Source organism: Oncorhynchus clarkii, chromosome 15 (assembly GCF_045791955.1).
Source record: "Oncorhynchus clarkii lewisi isolate Uvic-CL-2024 chromosome 15, UVic_Ocla_1.0, whole genome shotgun sequence".
In the NCBI taxonomy this organism is placed as follows: domain Eukaryota; kingdom Metazoa; phylum Chordata; class Actinopteri; order Salmoniformes; family Salmonidae; genus Oncorhynchus; species Oncorhynchus clarkii.
Genome location: NC_092161.1, coordinates 22,593,881 through 22,611,983, shown reverse-complemented (window position 1 = coordinate 22,611,983; position 18,103 = coordinate 22,593,881). Strand labels below are relative to the sequence as shown.

Sequence of the window (18,103 nt, the reverse complement as noted above, 5' to 3'; positions counted from 1 at the left end):
TACTCTACACCACCCTACCCTCCACTAACCTACTCTACACCACCCTACCCTCCACTAACCTACACTCCACTACCCTACTCTACACTACCCTACTCTACACTACCCACTCTGCACTACCCTACCCTGCACTACCCTACACTACCCTACTCTACACTACCCTACCCTCCACTAACCTACCCTCCACTACCCTACTCTACACTACCCTACCCTGCACTACCCTACTCTACACTACCCTACTCTACACTACCCTACCCTGCACTACCCTACTCTACACTACCCTACTCTACACTACCCTACTCTACACTACCCTACTCTACACTACCCTACCCTGCACTACCCTACTCTACACTACCCTACTCTACACTACCCTACCCTGCACTACCCTACTCTACACTACCCTACTCTACACTACCCTATTCTGCACTACCCTACTCTACCCTACTCTACACTACCCTACTCCACACTACCCTACCCTACCCTACTCTACACTACCCTACTCTACCCTACCCTACTCTACACTACCCTACTCTACACTACCCTACCCTCCACTTCCCTAGTCCACACTACCCTACCCTACTCAACACTACACTACCCTACCCTGCACTACCCTATTCTACATTACCCTACTCTGCACTACCCTACTCTTTACTACCCTAGCCTGCACTACCCTACTCTACACTACCCTACCCTGCACTACCCTACTCTGCACTACCCTACACTACAATACCCTACTCTGCACTACCCTACTCTACACTACCCTACCCTGCACTATCCTACTCTGCACTACCCTACTCAACACTACCCTACTCTACACTACCCTACCCTGCGCTACCCTACTCTACACTACCCAACTCTACACTACACTACCCTACCCTGTACTACCCTACTCTACCCTACACTACAATACCCTACTCTGCACTACTCTACTCTGCACTACCCTACACTACAATACCCTACTCTACCCTACTCTGCACTACACTACCCCACACTACCCTTCTCTACACTACACTACACTACCAGGTTCGACTCTTGATGTACGCAGGTACAGGACACCACTACAAAATACACTAAGCAATTCTGACGTGATCATGAATGGTTGGCAATGTTGTCTAAACACATTGAAGAATCCTGCAAAGTACTATTTCTAAAAACATGTCATGTTTTTCCACATTGCAAATCTATGGTTTGTTTCATTCACCACACATCCGTGTGTATGCGGCCACTTTTTTATAGTAGCTACTCGGCTTGTGATTAGCATCTGAAGTGATTGTGTCTGATCTGATCTGTCTCATTGTGTTTGTCCTGGCCTGGTGTCTATTGTCAGAGATTCATACTCTGAGCTGCAGAAGCAGACTCAACTGGAGCTTATGTAACTTGGCCCCATTAGTGCTGGGGGCCTGGATGACTGGTAAAGGCATGTGTTTCTGTGTGTTGGTGTGTGTTTCTGTGGACAATACATCTATTTTTGTTTCCGAAGCCACAGAAGCTTCACATAGACCAGAGATGTAAATTTGTCAGAGCCTGTTGCCCATCACATATTTCCCCGCATTACTAAACTCTGAGCTGAACTGTATAGAAATAAAGAAAGTTGTACACTTTTGACATGCTTGGGTCAATCTAACTAATGTTACGCAGTGCCTTCTTAAGGGTTATGCTGAGCTTAACATTAAAGAATGTTATCTGTCTTGTCCTGTCCTGGTTCACATTGACGGTTAGTCAATCAGGAGATGAGTTTGTCTTCATGTTCATTGTAGCCAAGAGTAAACCTTCACTCTGGCTGAGACGGGTGGTAATTCATTTTGACTACTCAGCTGACACTTAAAGCTTAGAAGGGGATGTTTTGGGGAGGGAACGGCCGTGTCCTGGGGCCTGGTGTTTGACTGTGCTCAGGAAGGAGATGCATTCTGTCTCCTAGAGATGAACGTACTTTGGTGCAAAAAGTGCACTTCAATCCCAGAGCAACAGCAAAGGACCTTGTGAAGATGCTGGAGGAAACAGGTACAAAAGTATCTATATCCACAGTAAAACGAGTCCTATATCAACATAACCTGAAAGACCGCTCAGCAAGGAAGAAGCCACTGCTTAAAAACCGCCATAAAAAAGCCAGACTCCACTTTGCAACTGCACATGGGGACAAAGATTGTACTTTTTGGGGAAATGTCCTCTGGTCTGATGAAACAAAAATAGAACTGTTTGGCCATAATGACCATCGTCATATTTGGAGGGGGAGGCTTGCAAGCCGAAGAACACCATCTCAACCGTGAAGCACGGGGGTGGCAGCATCATGGTGTGGGGGTGCTTTGCTACAGGAGGGACTGGTGCACTTCACAAAATAGATGGTATCATGAGGGAGGAAAATTATGTGGATATATTGAAGCAACATCTCAAGACATCAGTCAGGAAGTTAAAGCTTGGTCACAAATGGGTCTTCCAAATAGACAATGACCCCAAGCATACTTCCAAAGTTGTGGCGAAATGGCTTAAGGACAACAAAGTCAAGGTATTGGAGTGGCCATCACAATTCCTGACCTCAATCCTATAGAAAATGTGGGGGCAGAACTGAAAAAGCATGTGCGAGCAAGGAGGCCTACAAACCTGACTTAGTTACACCAGCTCTGTCAGGAGGAATGGGACAAAATTCACCCAACTTATTGTGGGAAGCTTGTGGAAGGCTACCCAAAAAGTTTGACCCAAGTTAAACAATTTAAAGGCAATGCTACCAAATACTAATTGAGTGTATGTAAACTTCTGACCCACTGGGAATGTGATGAAAGAAATAAAAGCTGAAATAAATCATTCTCTCTACTATTATTCTGACATTTCACATTCTTAAAATAAATTGGTGATAATAACTGACCTAAGACAGGGACTTTTACTAGGATTAAATATCAGGAATTGTGAAAAACTTTGTTTAAATGTATTTGGCTAAGGTGTATGCAAACTTCCGACTTCAACTGTACACATTCAACCGGGATGTGGACTGAGAATGTTTCCACTGTACTCCAGTTTAAAAATATGCCTTTAGTAATGCAGCAGAGTCTGGGTGAGACTGAAACAGAATGGACCTCATGGTGATTCAGGGTTGAGAGAGTGAAGTCAGGTCAGAGTGTGGGCCTTCTCGTTGCAGTTAAAGTCTTGAGGGCTCGCCCGTGCAGAGTTGAGGCCAGGCAAAGGCTTCACACAGACGATGTGTTTGTGTCAGAAGTTCATCTCTTCTTGAGCGTCGTTTTTCGCTCCACTGCTCAGCTCCGTTTTCTTTGCGTGACGAGATCAGGGATGACAGGCATCTACGGTGCTTTTGGGAGGCGGTGGTTTTCATATATCTGACATCCCTCTTTCATTACCGCTCTCCTTCCCCCCCCCCCCCCCCCCCCCCTTCTCTGTTTCTGTGACTGGGCTGACTGTGAGTCTGTGTTATCTTTACACACAAACAATCCCCTTCTCACACAGAGACAGATACATCCACCATCTCTCTCTCTCTCTCTCTCTCTCTCTCTCAAATTCGAAATGTTTCTCTCTCGCACACATCCTGCAGAGTAAGGGTAAGCACAGTGCCTACAACAAAGTTATTAACACAATTAACAAAGGGGCCAGGCTCTAGACCTTGGCTCTGCTCGACAGAGGCCTCTGCCAGGGTACACTACTGGCTGTCTGGCTCAGAGACACACAGTGTGTGAGAGCTTCAGAGAGAGGTACACAGATTGAATGTGTGAAGTGAGGTGAGGTCAAATGGAGATATGTTACCAAGAAATGGATCACTTTGCTGTGAGAGAGAGCGAGAGAGATGCCCTAGCTACAAACATGCTCCCCTAAAGCAGCTGCCCCAAAACCTCCCTCTCATCTCCCTGGGGTTGTGTGTTGCCTGGGGAGAAGGATGAGCGAGAGGGTAGGACTGGGGTAGAAAGAGAAAGCTTGGAGAGAAAGAAAAAAACTGAGAGGAGGGGGATGTACACTCCACCACAGGGGGAGGGAGTTGTGATTTAGCAGCAGCGAATGAGCAGCCACTCGAGTCACATGACCAAAAGCCATGCAAAAGGCTGTCAGTGAGTGAGAGGGAGGAGGGAGGGAGGGAGAGAACGATAGAGAAAGAGGAGCCCAGTTCACAGTGCTTCTTGGTCAATTGAGAGCGAAGAGGCACAGAGAGAGAGAGGCTACACCACACACACACACGCTCGCCTTCCTCACTGGCCCTACCGCAGCCGTGACAGACCCCACCTGTGCATCCTAACCAGAAGAAACAACATAACACACAGGGGAACGAGAACAACCGGAGGACAGAGAAACGTAGCCTGAGGAGAAAAGAGAGAGTGAGAAAGGAGGGAAAGCATGTCTTCTCTCTCCAACCAGCCGCCTGGCTCTCCGTTCTCAGAGTACAGTGAGCTGTGTAAGGTCCCCTCCATGGCCCCCGCCACAGCCCCCCAGGCTTGGGACTGGCAGCATGGAGACATGGGGCCTCCCAGGAGCCTCGGTGGGGCCCCGGGACTCACCGACGAGGACAAGCTGTGCTTCTTTGACCCGTCAGCCGGTGTTGGCTTGGATGCGGATCTCAAGGTACCTGGCAGGGGGGGCTGTCAGGGGTTAGGCAGCGCTGGGGAGAGCCCAGAAAGCCAAGTGTCTTCCTCCCCCTCCCCTCTGAGCTGTGGGAACAATGGGGTCCTACATCCCCCCGTACCTGGTTCCCCAGCTCGACGCATGGAGCTACCCTTACCCTCTAGCCCGCCCATACCAGCCCCAGCCAGCACCGGTGTGTGGAACCCTGGATTCTCAGAGTCCAGCCCCAAGACCCTTCCACCCCAGAATATTGCCAGCCCTAATTACTGTGTCATCGGTGTTGTCAATGACAACTACCTGGAGAGGGGCGACGAGGACAGCGCATCAGCACTAGGCGGCCTCCAAATGACAGAGGGATCCTCGGAGGAGAGCGAGGACGAGGAGGAGGAAGAGGTGGAGCTTGAGCCGTGTTTCATGGGGCGTGCTAACCAGCAGCGGAAGGCTCTGCGGCGGGCCATGTCCGAATGCTCCCACCTCTCGGTACCCTCTAGCCTGGAGCTGCCCGACCATTACCCTGGAGCTGGGCTGGATGAGCTAACAACGCCCATGGGCGGTCCGCGCCGCTCCTGCCACTCCACCATGAAGCGTTCACTGACTGTTTCGGACGACCAGCTGCCCCCCACTCTGTTTGCTGCAGGCGCCACCCGCTCCGACCTGAGGCAGGACCAGGAGCCCACCCTACACTTCTCACCCTTCCCCCCAATGAGAGACTGTGGGGGCAGCTCTCCGCTCTCACCTCTAGAGGGCATCGTGGAGGGGCCCGGGGCAGACAAGAACGAGGACGTGCTGCTGCCTGTACCCCTCAGCAGCCAGGCCATCAGCGGGATGGGCACCGGCCTGGGCATTGTCACAAACCCAGGAACCGGCATTGGCACGGGTATGGGTACCAACATCTGCACAGGTATGGATACCAACCTTGGCACTGACGTTGGAACAGACGTGGGTACCAACTCAGGCACCAGCTTTGGCGCTGGTATGGGTAGCAACCCAGACAACAGCTTTAGAGCAGGCATGGGCACCGGCTTTGGAGCAGGTATGAGTATCAACCTTGGCACTGGCTTTGGAGCAGGTATGAGTACCAACCTTGGCACTGGCTTTGGAGCAGGTATGAGTACCAACCTTGTCACTTTGCATGTGATTCACTAAGCGTGTTGCATGTGGATGTACTATATCTAGGTGACCGTCAGCGGACCGGGAATGTGGGACTGGGTCATGCTGCCGACACAGCTCATTACCACAGACCAGAGTCCAGAGCTAGACTTGGCCTCTCTCGCTCTCTCTGGCCGCCGACACAGTCATTAGTCCCCTGGGAGGAGTGGGGGAGAGGCAGAGCCAAGATGGCCTCGGTCACATCCGATAACTCCTGCCCCTTAGCCGAACAGGGTCACTGGAGATGTAAACCCAGCAACAAAATCTGTCTCTTTCTTCACTCGTCGCTTTTAATGACCGCCGCTCCCTCTCTCTCTCTCTCTCTCCCTCTCCCTCTCCCTCTCCCTCTCCCTCTCTCTCTGTCGCTAAAGTGTGCCAGCAATCTGCCTCGTGGACGCTGGAGCATTAAAGGGCCAGCGTCCCGGAGAGCTCAGAATGAGAGTGTGTGAGCTGGTCAGAGGAAGAGTGCGTGTGCGTGACTGTGTGTGAGCATGCACTGGCTTGACAAGGTCATTCAAAGGCAGTTTGCATGTGTAAAAAGTGTTCATGTGGAGCGTGCACATTAATGAATCCACACACACGTCGGCCGGCTAGCTCTGTTCAGGCATTCGCCTTGGCTCCCCAATTGGGGTGTGGGAAATATCGATAAACAGATTTGCCATCTCTAGCTCCAGAGGGGAGAGAGAGATACACAGAGTCATATAGAGAGAGAGAAAATAGTTTGTCCCAGTATAAGAATCTGCCTGAATGTATTTTTACTGACTCCCTCAGTTCCATCCAGCCCCCTCTTTTTATTTCTCTCTCTCTCTCTCTCTCTCTCTCTCTCTCTCTCTCTCTCTCTCTCTCTCTCTCTCTCTCTCTCTCTCTCTCTCTCTCTCTCTCTCTCTCTCTCTCTCTCTCTCTCTCTCTCCCCCCCCCCCCCGTTTGGAGAGAGGGATTAGGAGATGATACTGGAGGAGAGATGCAGCGTGGAGAGACAAAGGAACTCGTACTCAAACAGGCTTTGAATCATTTGAGTGTCTTTCTTCATGGTTTGGAGTCATAGTGGGATGTTTCTCCCCAGAACGAAACAGATAATTGTCACCCAATGTCCCTCTCCTTATCTCCTACTAAGCAGAAGGATGAATGTGGCCCATAATGAGTGCTCTGTAGTAAAGACTCTGGGCTTTGTTGGTCTGTTTCTGTACACGCTTCTGTTTGTGTTTCTTCTTGTGTGCACAAATGTGTGGTACTGTGTGTGTGTGTTTTTCTTTGCGTCCATTTGTCTCAGATTAATTTAGCCTTACGTCAATACAATTAAAAAAATAATTACCCATGTTTGTGTTTGACCTCAACATCCATAAAAATACCAGAAAAAAGTTTGTTTCAATTATTAACACACTTGCCATTTGGGCAAGCTTTTAAAATAGGAGTTAAATGTGTAAAGGTGATTCGTATGCATGAATCATTTTCTACTTATGCCATTATGCTTAAAATATTTTGACCCGTTCAAACGTTTGTCTCAGCGTTCCTATGTGGCTCTCACTTTGTGCACATGCATATGTCTCTGTGAGTAAGTGATTGATGTGGGTACGCTTGTGCGTAAGAAGCCTGTTACCCAGGTGGACAGAAAGCTGTAGAACCCTCCAGATCTCATCAGCACAGCTCAAGTGTTTTTTTTTGTCCTCTCCGCGCTTAAGTCGGATCCACTCTACTGTATATGATCATGCAGTTACCAAGGACACAATGCACTACTGTCTGAAAGGGGGAGTGGAGGAAGGTTCAGGTCTGGATGTGATGGATACTTTAGGCTCATATATTAGCAACACTTTCCTGACCTCCGTCACAAACAGAGTAGATTAGATAAATCCCTCTGCAATGACCTGTCTTGCAGTCAAGGCTGCGGTGCAGTGATAGCGCTGTGTGTGTGTGTGTGTGTGTGTGTGTGTGTGTGTGTGTGTGTGTGTGTGTGTGTGTGTGTGTGTGTGTGTGTGTGTGTGTGTGTGTGTGTGTGTGTGTGTGTGTGTGTGTGTGTGTGTGTGTGTGAGAGAGAGAAATACATCCAATCCAGAGAGGACCCCGTAAGTGTTTCCATGGTCAATGTGGATCATCCTTGTGTGTACATGTCAGGTGTCACGCCAGTCTACAGTAGGTAATGCCTAAGTCCTTCCAAAAGCTGCCTGTCCAACCTGACACCTTATGGAATAACTTTGATTAATAGCCTGGGTTTTGTCGTTTATTTCTGCCTTTGAAGTTGCCTTGTTGGATACAAGCCGTTGTGGTGACTAGATCCGCTCCTGAGCCACACACCAAGTGAGCAGCTTAACATGAACAAAGAAAGGCTCCGTTTCCTGACAGTTAAATACAGTGAAATGCACTGGCATCCACTTTCACTAAATCACTCCAAACATTCTATAGGCGGCCAGCAGCTTCTTTGACGTGTGGAGAATAGTCACTAAGGAGGATCGTTCCTTTGGAAGGCACAAATACGTTGTCAAGGATTCTGCCTCTTAGCGGCTTCCGGGTGAGGCTAGAGGTAATGACTGTCTTTTAATAAGGCTACGTTCGCCTCGAGGATTGATCTTGTCATCTGAGGAACCAGAGAGAAATACCCAAGAAAATGGTCAGGTTATGTCTGTTTAAAGTAACTGTCCAGTGTCTCCAGATATCTATGAAATATGACTTATAATTAATTGCAATATGAGTGAAATAATTGTCCTTCCAAAAAAATGGTAATTATGTATGTTAAAAAGCAGCCTTTTGTGTGTGTTGGTATGGTGTGGGCGTACACCAACAACAGAAAGGTGTGGGCAAATACCGGTCATTAAAAATATTCATGTGACTAGACTGCTGATTGGCCAGCTGGCCAGCTCATCCTCTTCTGGAGGATAACATCATCCTCTATGAGGAAATGGCAAGCATTGTTTAAACGTCTGTTTGAGATACAAGTTTGTGGTGTTTTTGAAGTGTTTTTTTTCCTTCTCCAATTTATGCTTTGGCCACAAATACGAGTATAGGATAAGTCAACAACATTATTTGGTTATGAGTTGACAGAATATTAACTTTTAAAATGAGATTTTCACTGGACAGTTACTTGAAACTTCTTCGGGAGGAATTTCATTGGTAGTTTTGAGTGTTGGAGCAGTGAGGGTTTTTCCTTATCTGATGCGACTCTGAAAATGTAAGAAGCAATGCGATGGTCTCAACATCCATGTGGAGATGGTGTCTTATCGCTGTCATGTTTTTCTCCCATAAAAAAAACTCTTAATTAAAAAGACCATAATAGTGGTTTAAAGGCTGTTTAGCCACCTTAATATAGATTGAATTGTGTCTATGCTAATGTGTGGTCTAATGAACTGACCCAGCATAGAAAAGACAGAGTTGTCTCCCACTGTGTTAGTTGGCTAACTGAAATGAGAGATGAGGGTGTCAAATCTGTGAGATTTATTGGGATAGATATAATGGATTCACGGGTGACCGCCACAATGTCATCATATCTCCAGAAAATGTCTTCCCTCCCAATGATATCAGCGTCATAGGCCCTAAGAGTGATGAATGCTTCTAATCAGATGCTCCATTCATGATGTATTAATTCCCTTCTATTGGAGGGTTCAAAATGGCTGCTTGTTTACATTTAGCCCTGCTGCTCAGTGGTGGGGAGACTGAGACACAAAGCTGGCTGTTGAGGTTGTTTGAGTATGTTGGCTTCAGCGGCTTTATAGGTCCCAGCGCTCTCGGAGTACTCTGCATATCACCTTTGTTGGTATTCAACGGCTAATCCATAATTACCTTGTGAATGTAGCTTGAAAATCCACCGTGCTAAAGCTTCTCACAGGCTTTCTCAGGCTGGGAAGGAGAGAAGAGTGGGAGCACAGTTGATGAGGTTGTTTTGAGGGTGGCTCTTCATACTGCTTCATAAATCAACCAAATACTGGGTTTGGGGTCAGTAGAAGTCTATTGGATCTCCAATGTCTTAGCTAATTAAGATATCCAGTTTATATATGATTTATTAAGTCTGTTAAAGCTGTGGACTACAGAGACGAAGCCTCGTGTTGTTGTGCCTTGCCTCCTTCCATTCCTTTTGTCTTGTCGTGTAGCCTGACTGGATTTGGGTAAGCACTTTGTTTTGTGCCTTCATTATATTAGTCCACCTATTGGGTTCTCTGGTTGTCCACTGTTCTCCTCCCTTCTGAAGTTTGTGGAGCACTGTACCCAGTTATGTATGGCGTCTACGCCCCCCCCCCCCCACGATCCCCCACTTCAGGCAGCCCTTTGCCCTCTCCAATCTCTCATTTGGGTGCTTGGACAAAACACTTGAAAATGTATTATACAAAGGTAGGGATTTAGGTCTGAAGTAATTGAAGCAGGGTCAGTGGTAAATGGGTATCCTGCTTCCTCTGGGGTTTACTCTGACTGATTATGCTGATGTGAGGGAGGCGTTGTTAGCGGAATCGCTAACAATGCTAAAGAGCCTTTTCACCATTTGTCATCACAGTGTAGCTAATAGACTTTTAAGCTAATGGGAGGATACAGGATTCCTCAGTTTCTAGATATTAAGGGTTGAATGTGGCCATAGTGATAGCTCTATGGTATTTGTCCTTTGTTTTGAATAGACTCCCACAGGCTGTACAGTCACTACTTTCAGTGGACTTCTCCCTACAATATTATCCAAAGGTCAAATAATGCAGATGCTTAATAGCGGGAAAATATGAAAGTCTACGATATCTAATCCTCATTTTAGGTTGTTTATACTAGTGGATTAACAGTTTAACTGGGTTGATGCTGACACACTGCACAGCTGAGATATTATGCATGGGTGTATAACTCCACAAATCTCTGGAACAATATTGATTTAGTTGGTTATTTAGCCAGGAAGATGCCGCTCTATTTAAAAAGGACTGAGCTATTTGCGCTTAGCCAATGAGCATTTTCTATTTTGCGATCTTGTAGTGGTTTCATTAGGCCGTCCTCTTGTCCAGCTGTTTAATGTGATAATCCCTGTAGCTCCGTATCATTATATCAATATAGTAAAAATAAACAGAATAATGACTATTGACATTCCTTATAACTGGACTGAAAGCCGGGGGCACCATCAGTCTAGTCATTGTCATGGCTTTACCAATCAATCCATTGACATTTACACTATATATACACAAAAGTATATGGACACCACTTGCAATGACTGGATTCGGCTATTTCAGCCACACCCATTGCTGACAGGTGTATAAAGTCGAGCACGCAGCCATGCAATCTCCATAGACAAACATTGGCAGTAGAATGGCCTTACTGAACGGCTCAGTGACTTTCAACGTGGCGCCGTCATAGGATGCCACCTTTCCAACAAGTCAGTAAGTCAAACTAAGTGCTGTTATTGGAAACCTCTAGGAGCAACAATGGCTCAACCGCGTACTGGTAGGCCACACAAGCTAACAGAATGGGACCGCCGAGTGCTGAAGCGTGTAACGCATAAAAATTGTCTGTCCCTAGTTGCAACACTCCCTACTGAGTTCCAAACTGCCTCTGGAAGCAACGTCAGCGCAATAACTGTTCGCCAGGAGCTTCATGAAATGGGTTTCCATAGCCGAGCAGCCGCACACAAGCCTAAGATCACCATGCGCAATGCCAAGTGTCGGCTGGAGTGGTGTAAAGCTCACCGCCATTGACCAACTAATCTGGGTTTGGTGGATGGCAGGGGAACACTACTTGCCCGAATGCCAACTGTAAAGTTTGGTGGAAGAGTAATAATGGTCTGGGGCGGTTTTTCGGGCTAGGCCCCTTAGTTCGAGTGAAGGGATATCTTAACGCTACAGCATACAAGGACATGCTAGACAATTCTGTGCTTCCAACTTTGTGGCAACAGTTTGGGGAAGCCTTTCCTGTTTCAGCATGATAATGCCCCCATGCACAAAGCGAGGTTCATACAGAAATGGTTTGTCGAGATTGGTGTGGAAGAACTTGATTGGCCTACACATAGCCCTGACCTCAACCCCATCGAACACCTTTGGGATGAATAGGAACGCCGACTGCGAGCCAGGTCTAATCGCCCCACATCAGTGTCCTCACTAATGTTCTTGTGGCTGAATGGAAGCAAGTCCCTGCAGCAATGTTCCAACATCTAGTGGAAAGCCTTTCCAGAAGAGTGGAGGCTGTTAGAGCAGCAAAGGGGGGACCAACTCCATATTAATGCCCATGATTTTGGAATGAGATGTTCGACAAGCAGGTGTCCACATACTTTTAGTCCTTTCCATGTCATCTAATGTCAGTTACTACTTTGGGTCTGAGCATCATTCCTACAGTGTGAGCTTGAGGCGTTGTGGGAACATTAGGGTTAAGGGCCTGAGGCCCTCTGGTGTGGAGCGGGCCTGAGGCCCTCTGGTGTGGAGCGGGCCAGTACCCCAGATGGCCTGCCCTCTAATGAGGCACCCAGGAGTGAGAGAGGAGGTGAAGGATGAGCTGCCTCTGGAGAGAGGGCGGCGCTGCCAGCTAGAGGGATGGGAGGGGGCAGAGCTTCAGGGATATGTCTGGGAGAAAAGAGTGAATTAGGTGTGGTTTTGTGTTTCACATACTGCACTTTGCTAGAACACTGTGTCACTATTGTCCTCTTGATGATGATTATTATTATACTCAGTGAAAGTATCAAGAGCTTGTGTCTAGGCTAATAGGCTGCCTCTCATCTCTATCTCTGGGTGCCTGTGCTATGGTGAATTAGCTGTGTCCACCCCTCAGGCTGCCATGTCTGTGTGTCCAGCCCACAGCTGCTCAGTGTCTAATGCGGCAGGACAGGCAGGCTGGCCTTCCACACTCTCACGGCCATATTTTACTAGACAACCATACTTTACTAGGCAAGCAAAGCACCATCACACATTTGCGGTGACCAAAGGGTCTTTATAAACTACTGCCACTTTCTGTCTGTGGAGTCTGTTCTGGCTTTACTCAAAACACTTCAAGATACAGTAGGGTTGGTGGAATGAGTTCAAAGTGACACTATGTAGTAATGCAATATGTATTCCAAATGAAATTGAAGTGAGTTTGTGTGTTTATCTTGTGTGCCGGTGTATGTGTATCTGCCTAGATATGTTGGTGTATGCATACATGTCTCTGGAATGCAAAAGAGATTGTGTGTGTGTGCATTTGTCTGCCTGACTGTCGATCTGTCTGCCTGGCTGAATGTCGGTCGGTTTGCCTGACTGTCGGTCTGTCTGCCTGGTTGAATGTCAGTCTGTCTGACTGTCGGTCTGCCTGACTGAATGTCGGTCTGTCTGCCTGACTGTCTATGTCTGCCTGACTGAATGTCAGTCTGTCTGACTGTCGGTCTGCCTGACTGTCGGTCGGTCTGTCTGACTGTCGGTCTGTCTGCCTGACTGTCGGTCGGTCTGCCTGACTGTCGGTCGGTCTGTCTGCCTGACTGTCGGTCGGTCTGTCTGCCTGACTGTCGGTCGGTCTGTCTGCCTGACTGTCGGTCGGTCTGTCGGTCGGTCGGTCGGTCTGTCTGCCTGACTGTCGGTCTGTCTGCCTGACTGTCGGTCGGTCTGTCTGCCTGACTGTCGGTCTGTCTGACTGTCGGTCTGTCTGCCTGACTGTCGGTCTGTCTGCCTGACTGTCGGTCTGTCTGCCTGACTGTCGGTCTGTGTAGACCGTATTGAGAGATGGTCATTGGTTATGGTTTTTCCTCAGCTCTGCTGGTTGGTTGATTGCCAGGGTCAATGGCCATCTCTAAATCAGGCTTCGCCCACAGGATAATTCCACTCCAGCCTTCCTGTGTGTCCCCAAATGTAATCAGCCTGAGCTACTGTTGATTCATTCCATTATCAAAGGTGATTCACTTGTTCAAACTTCAGCAGAGATTGATCTTTGCATGCCTTTGAGCATGACCTTGGGACTATAGGATATCGTATGTGTGTGTATAGTGGTTAATCACTTCAAATGACATGAATGTCATACGGTTTGGTCGCTGGCCTGTCTGTGGAGGTACTTGAGGTCAGCAAGGCATTTGGTTCTTTGTATTAATCATGATGTCATTCACATGATTGGTATGATTCTAAAATAGGTTGTTTGCTTTCTTTCTCTCTCTCCTTTCTCTCCTCTCTCTCTCCTCTCTCTCCTCTCTTTCTCTCTCCTCTCTCTCTCTCACAGTCAAATCAGAGAAGATGGACAAACCAGAGAAAGAGGAGACGATGGACCACTTTGAGAAGTTGGACCAATTTGACATGTTGGATAAGCTCGATAAAGTGGAGAAGAAGGATTCGACTGGGAAGACTGAGGCGTCAGTGAAGGTGGCGTATGCAGGACCACTGGACAAAGGAGAGAAGATAGGTCAAATGGACAAGGCAGAGAAAACGGAAAAGCTGGAGCCGGCAGAAAAGGTAGACAAAGAAGAAAAACCAGAGAAAGTGGATAAAATGGATAAGGGCGACAACACAGACAAGGTAGAGAAAACTGACAAAGTAGAGAAGATGGACAAGGTTGAAAAGCCTGAGGAGACAGAACAGAATATTGAAAAAATGGAGAAGACCCCAGAGAAACCGGAGGCAGAGGTGAAGTTGGACACATTTGACAAGATGGAAACACAGCCTGGCAAGATGGAAACACAGCCTGGCAAGATGGAAACACAGCCTGACAAGATGGAAACACAGCCTGACAAGATGGAAACACCACCTGACAAGATGGAAACACAGCCTGACAAGGAGAAGACAGATCATGTTGGAAAGGTAACAGTAACAGGTGAGAAAGTAACAGAAAATGTTGAGAAGCCCAAAGACAACGTTGAGAAGGAGGATAAGAAGCCAGAGCTGGCTCAGAAATTAAACAAGCAGGTTAAGGTGGAGAAATCGGAGAAAAAAGAGCTGAAAAGTCCTGAGAAAAAGACGGACAAGAAATCAGAGACCGCTGATAAGGCCAAAAAACCTGCAAGTAAACCCTCGACCAATGGGAGCAGTGCCGCACCAAGCAAGGACCTGCCCAGTCCAGACAAGAAGACCAAGGTAGGCCATAGTCTAGATTTAAAGAGGAACATTATCAAATCATACATCACTCATGCTGCTAACGCTTTTCCTACTGCTACTTTTAAATCCACGCATAGTTGTGAGATAGGACTATTGAAGTTAACAGAATGAAGTAATATCTGTCATAATCAACAATATGAAGAACAAGGAAAGGATGTTGGTCTTCGTTGTTATAGTGCTGATTTTAACTGTATGTAACTGCATAGAGTTGTTGTTCTTGTTCAGCTGGCAGTTCCATTTGTTGGTATTCTGTTGATTATGATTAAGGCTGCTTCTGCTGCTTTCTCCTGCTGCTACTGCTACTATCTTGTGTTTTGTTGTTTTCTTTCTCGCCTTTGTTCTTTGTTTTGCTCTTCATTTGTCTGGTGTGCGTTCCATCTCGCAGCCTGTCGCCGGGGCAACCAAACTGAGCACCGCTAAGCCGCGGCCGAGCTCGGCAGCATCCACTGGTGCTGCCGCCCCCAAACGCCCCACCCCTTCCTCCACCTCCACCACCACCTCAGCCACCCTCCTCAACAAAAAAACGCCCGTGCCCAAGGCCCCTACCCCCACTGCTGGCCCCAAGCGGCCTTCGTCCACAGTCAGCCGACCCACATCCGCAGCCACCGCCTCCACCACTGCGCCACGTGAGGTCAAGCCCAAGGTGAGTGGCCCTGCCCTGCTTTAGGGACAGCCGCAGTCCCCTCCACCTCCATAGCCACCCCTGTGTGGTGTCTCTCTGTGTCGGGAGAAGTACCTACCACTTTCTTCTTCTCCCATGGCATTTCTTTCAACCTCCTATTCATCATCTTGCTGATCAGAAGAAGGAGCAGGTTCAGTTCTGTTTAGCATACGTGTTAGTTCAGCTGATATGTTCATTTCCACAGGAGCTATAGACAAAGGCTCTGTCTGACTGCAGTGGTGCTGCTCGGAGCCTAATCTGCCTGTAATGTATCCACCTTCTAAACATGTCTCCTAGTAAGCCCTTGTGTCCCAGGTGCTGAGTGGCAGGATTACTCAGTGCAGGGTTCATAGAGGGTTCAATCATGCCCCAGGGCAGTGATTGGGGACACTGCCCTGTGTAGGGTGCCGTCTTTCGGATGGGACGTTAAACGGGTGTCCTGACTCTCTGAGGTCATTAAAGATCCCAATGCACTTATCGTAAGAGTAAGGCTGTTAACCCCGGTGTTCTGGCTAAATTCCCAATCTGGCCCTCAAACCATCACGGTCACCTAATAATCCCCAGTTTACAATTGGCTCATTCATCCCCCTCCTCTCCCCTGTAAATATTTCCCAGGTAGTTGCTGCAAATGAGAATGTGTTCTCAGTCAACTTACCTGGTAAAATAACAGATTTAAAAATATAAAAAAATAGAGGGAAGGGCGGGCTGGAGGGTAGGGGGTCAGAGGAGGCCAGCATTCATCACTCCTCCCTTGGCATTTACTAGAGAGACCCAGGGCCAAGCATCAGTCGCTCAAGGCTTCCCTCACCACACCTAAGTCTCTCACCTTCAACCGTCAGCGCTGCAGATACACACTACAATGTACATGATGTACAGCCACTTCTCTATCCTGCGGGTGTATTTGCCTTTAATTACATGTTAAGTAGCCTTGCCCGGGTCTTGGAGCCCATCTCCTGTTTCTGTAGCGGAAGGCAGCTTGATGTGCAAGTACACCCCCTGGACAGGACGCTAGTCTATCGCAGAGCCTTACCCCATATCTATCTTAGTGCTAAGCAGTGATGGATCAGGTCCCATTTTTACAGTCCCTTGGTATGTCTCGGCCCAGGATGGCACTCCCAACCTTCCAATCTCAGGGCTGACATTCTAACCAATAACTTACATATTACACTGCTGTTTAATATTGGAGTACAGTAATACAGTCTAGGTCAGAAGAGCGGGCGACTCGAGAGATCGCAAGACACGTTTGTATGAGAGAGGGAATGAATGAGGAGACGGCGCGGAAATCCAAGCTGTTTTCCATGCAAAGCCTCCCTCGGGCGGTGTATCTATGCATGGGGAAATCAGACACACAGCGCATTGGCATTCTCTTTATATCCCTGGTTCCTAGTGCAATCCTTACATCAGCGCCAAGGCAACACACACCATGTTGAGACCTATCAACAGTGTACCTGCTTGAGGATTCTGGCGCGTGCTCGTTGTTGCCTTCAAGTTCCGATGCAACGCATTCCAGATGCTTCCTGGACAAGATTGGCTGGAGCCTTCGTTTCATAATGCTAATCTGAACTGTGCACTCTGAGGTTATATCTGGTGTTGATTCAGAGCCAGATCTTGCCATACACTGTATGTATATAAGTGGGCCTGTGAAGTAACAGTAGTTGACTTTGGTTAGTTCAATTAATCAGGTGTGTTACTGGTTGGTTGGAAAAAGGTCTGGACTATCACCAGCCCCTTATGTATGATAATGGCCACCCCTGTTGTACACGGAGTATACAAAACATTAAGAACACCTGCTCTTTCCATAACATAGACTGACCAGGTGAAACCAGGTGAAGGCTATGATCCCTTATTGATGTCACTTGTTAAATCCACTTCAATCACTTTAGATGAAGAGGAGGTAACAGGTGAAATAAGGATTTTTAAGCCTTGAGCCAATTGAGACATGGGTGATTCAAAGGGTGAATGGGCAACACAAAATATTTAAGTGCCTTTGACCGGGGTATGGGTAGTAGGTGCCAGGCACACCGGTTTGTGTCAAGAACTGTAACGCTGCTGGGTTTTGCACGCTCAACAGTTTCCCGTGTGTATCAAGAGTGGTCCACCACCCAAAGGGCATCCAACCAACTTGACACAACTATGAGAAGCATTGGTGTCAACATGGGCCAGCATCCCTGTGGAACGCTTTCGGCACTTTCTGGTGTCCAAGCCCCAATGAATGGAGGCTGTTCTGAGGGCAAAGAGGGGATGCAACTCAATATTAGAAAGGTGTTCCTAATGTGATGTATACTCAGTGTATGTGATGGCCCATAGTTGTTAGCGTGAACTTGGAGTTCCATACACACTCCAGGCAGGAATTATCTGCCATTGCCCTCTAGTGGTTGCCTGTTTTACTACAGGCAGTGACATTATCGCTGGTAGATCCTCTTTTTTTGGCTAAACAACACACGAGGGGTGAGGCAATCTAGCGTGCCCACTCTGTTGTGAAAATGCCCTATAGAGCAGTGCATTGAGGGAATACTTTTAGACACTATGGAGCCTGGCCCTTGAATGTCCTGCTTGGATATGATTGCAGAGGATTCAGTACAGGCTAGCCAGATGGCAATGAGAGAGATATGATAGCAATTACTCTATGAGGATTTGCTGATGTTTTTGTTGTACGTCGAATACTAGATAGGCAAGTGGTTTTATAAATATAACATTATCCAATGTTCCTTTTTAGTAAGGAATGTAACATTATGCAACAAAGAGGTTCTTTGCCACAGCT

General features: G+C 47.6%; 1 protein-coding gene across 25 annotated transcripts in view; it reads left to right on the top strand.

Moving 5' to 3' along the window:
* Positions 1-18,103, top strand: part of LOC139367067 (microtubule-associated protein 4) — a 120,702-nt gene that overhangs the window by 81,227 nt on the left and 21,372 nt on the right. For 19 of the 25 annotated variants that reach the window (XM_071105059.1, XM_071105058.1, XM_071105051.1 and 16 more), the window contains 2 exons: positions 13,813-14,660; positions 15,067-15,324. In XM_071105059.1, coding sequence (XP_070961160.1) covers positions 13,813-14,660; positions 15,067-15,324 — 1,106 coding nt within the window. Of the gene's footprint in view, positions 1-4,143; positions 5,453-13,812; positions 14,661-15,066; positions 15,325-18,103 lie in introns of those variants that run through there. The other 6 variants (XM_071105062.1, XM_071105061.1, XM_071105064.1 and 3 more) reach the window with 3 other exon arrangements.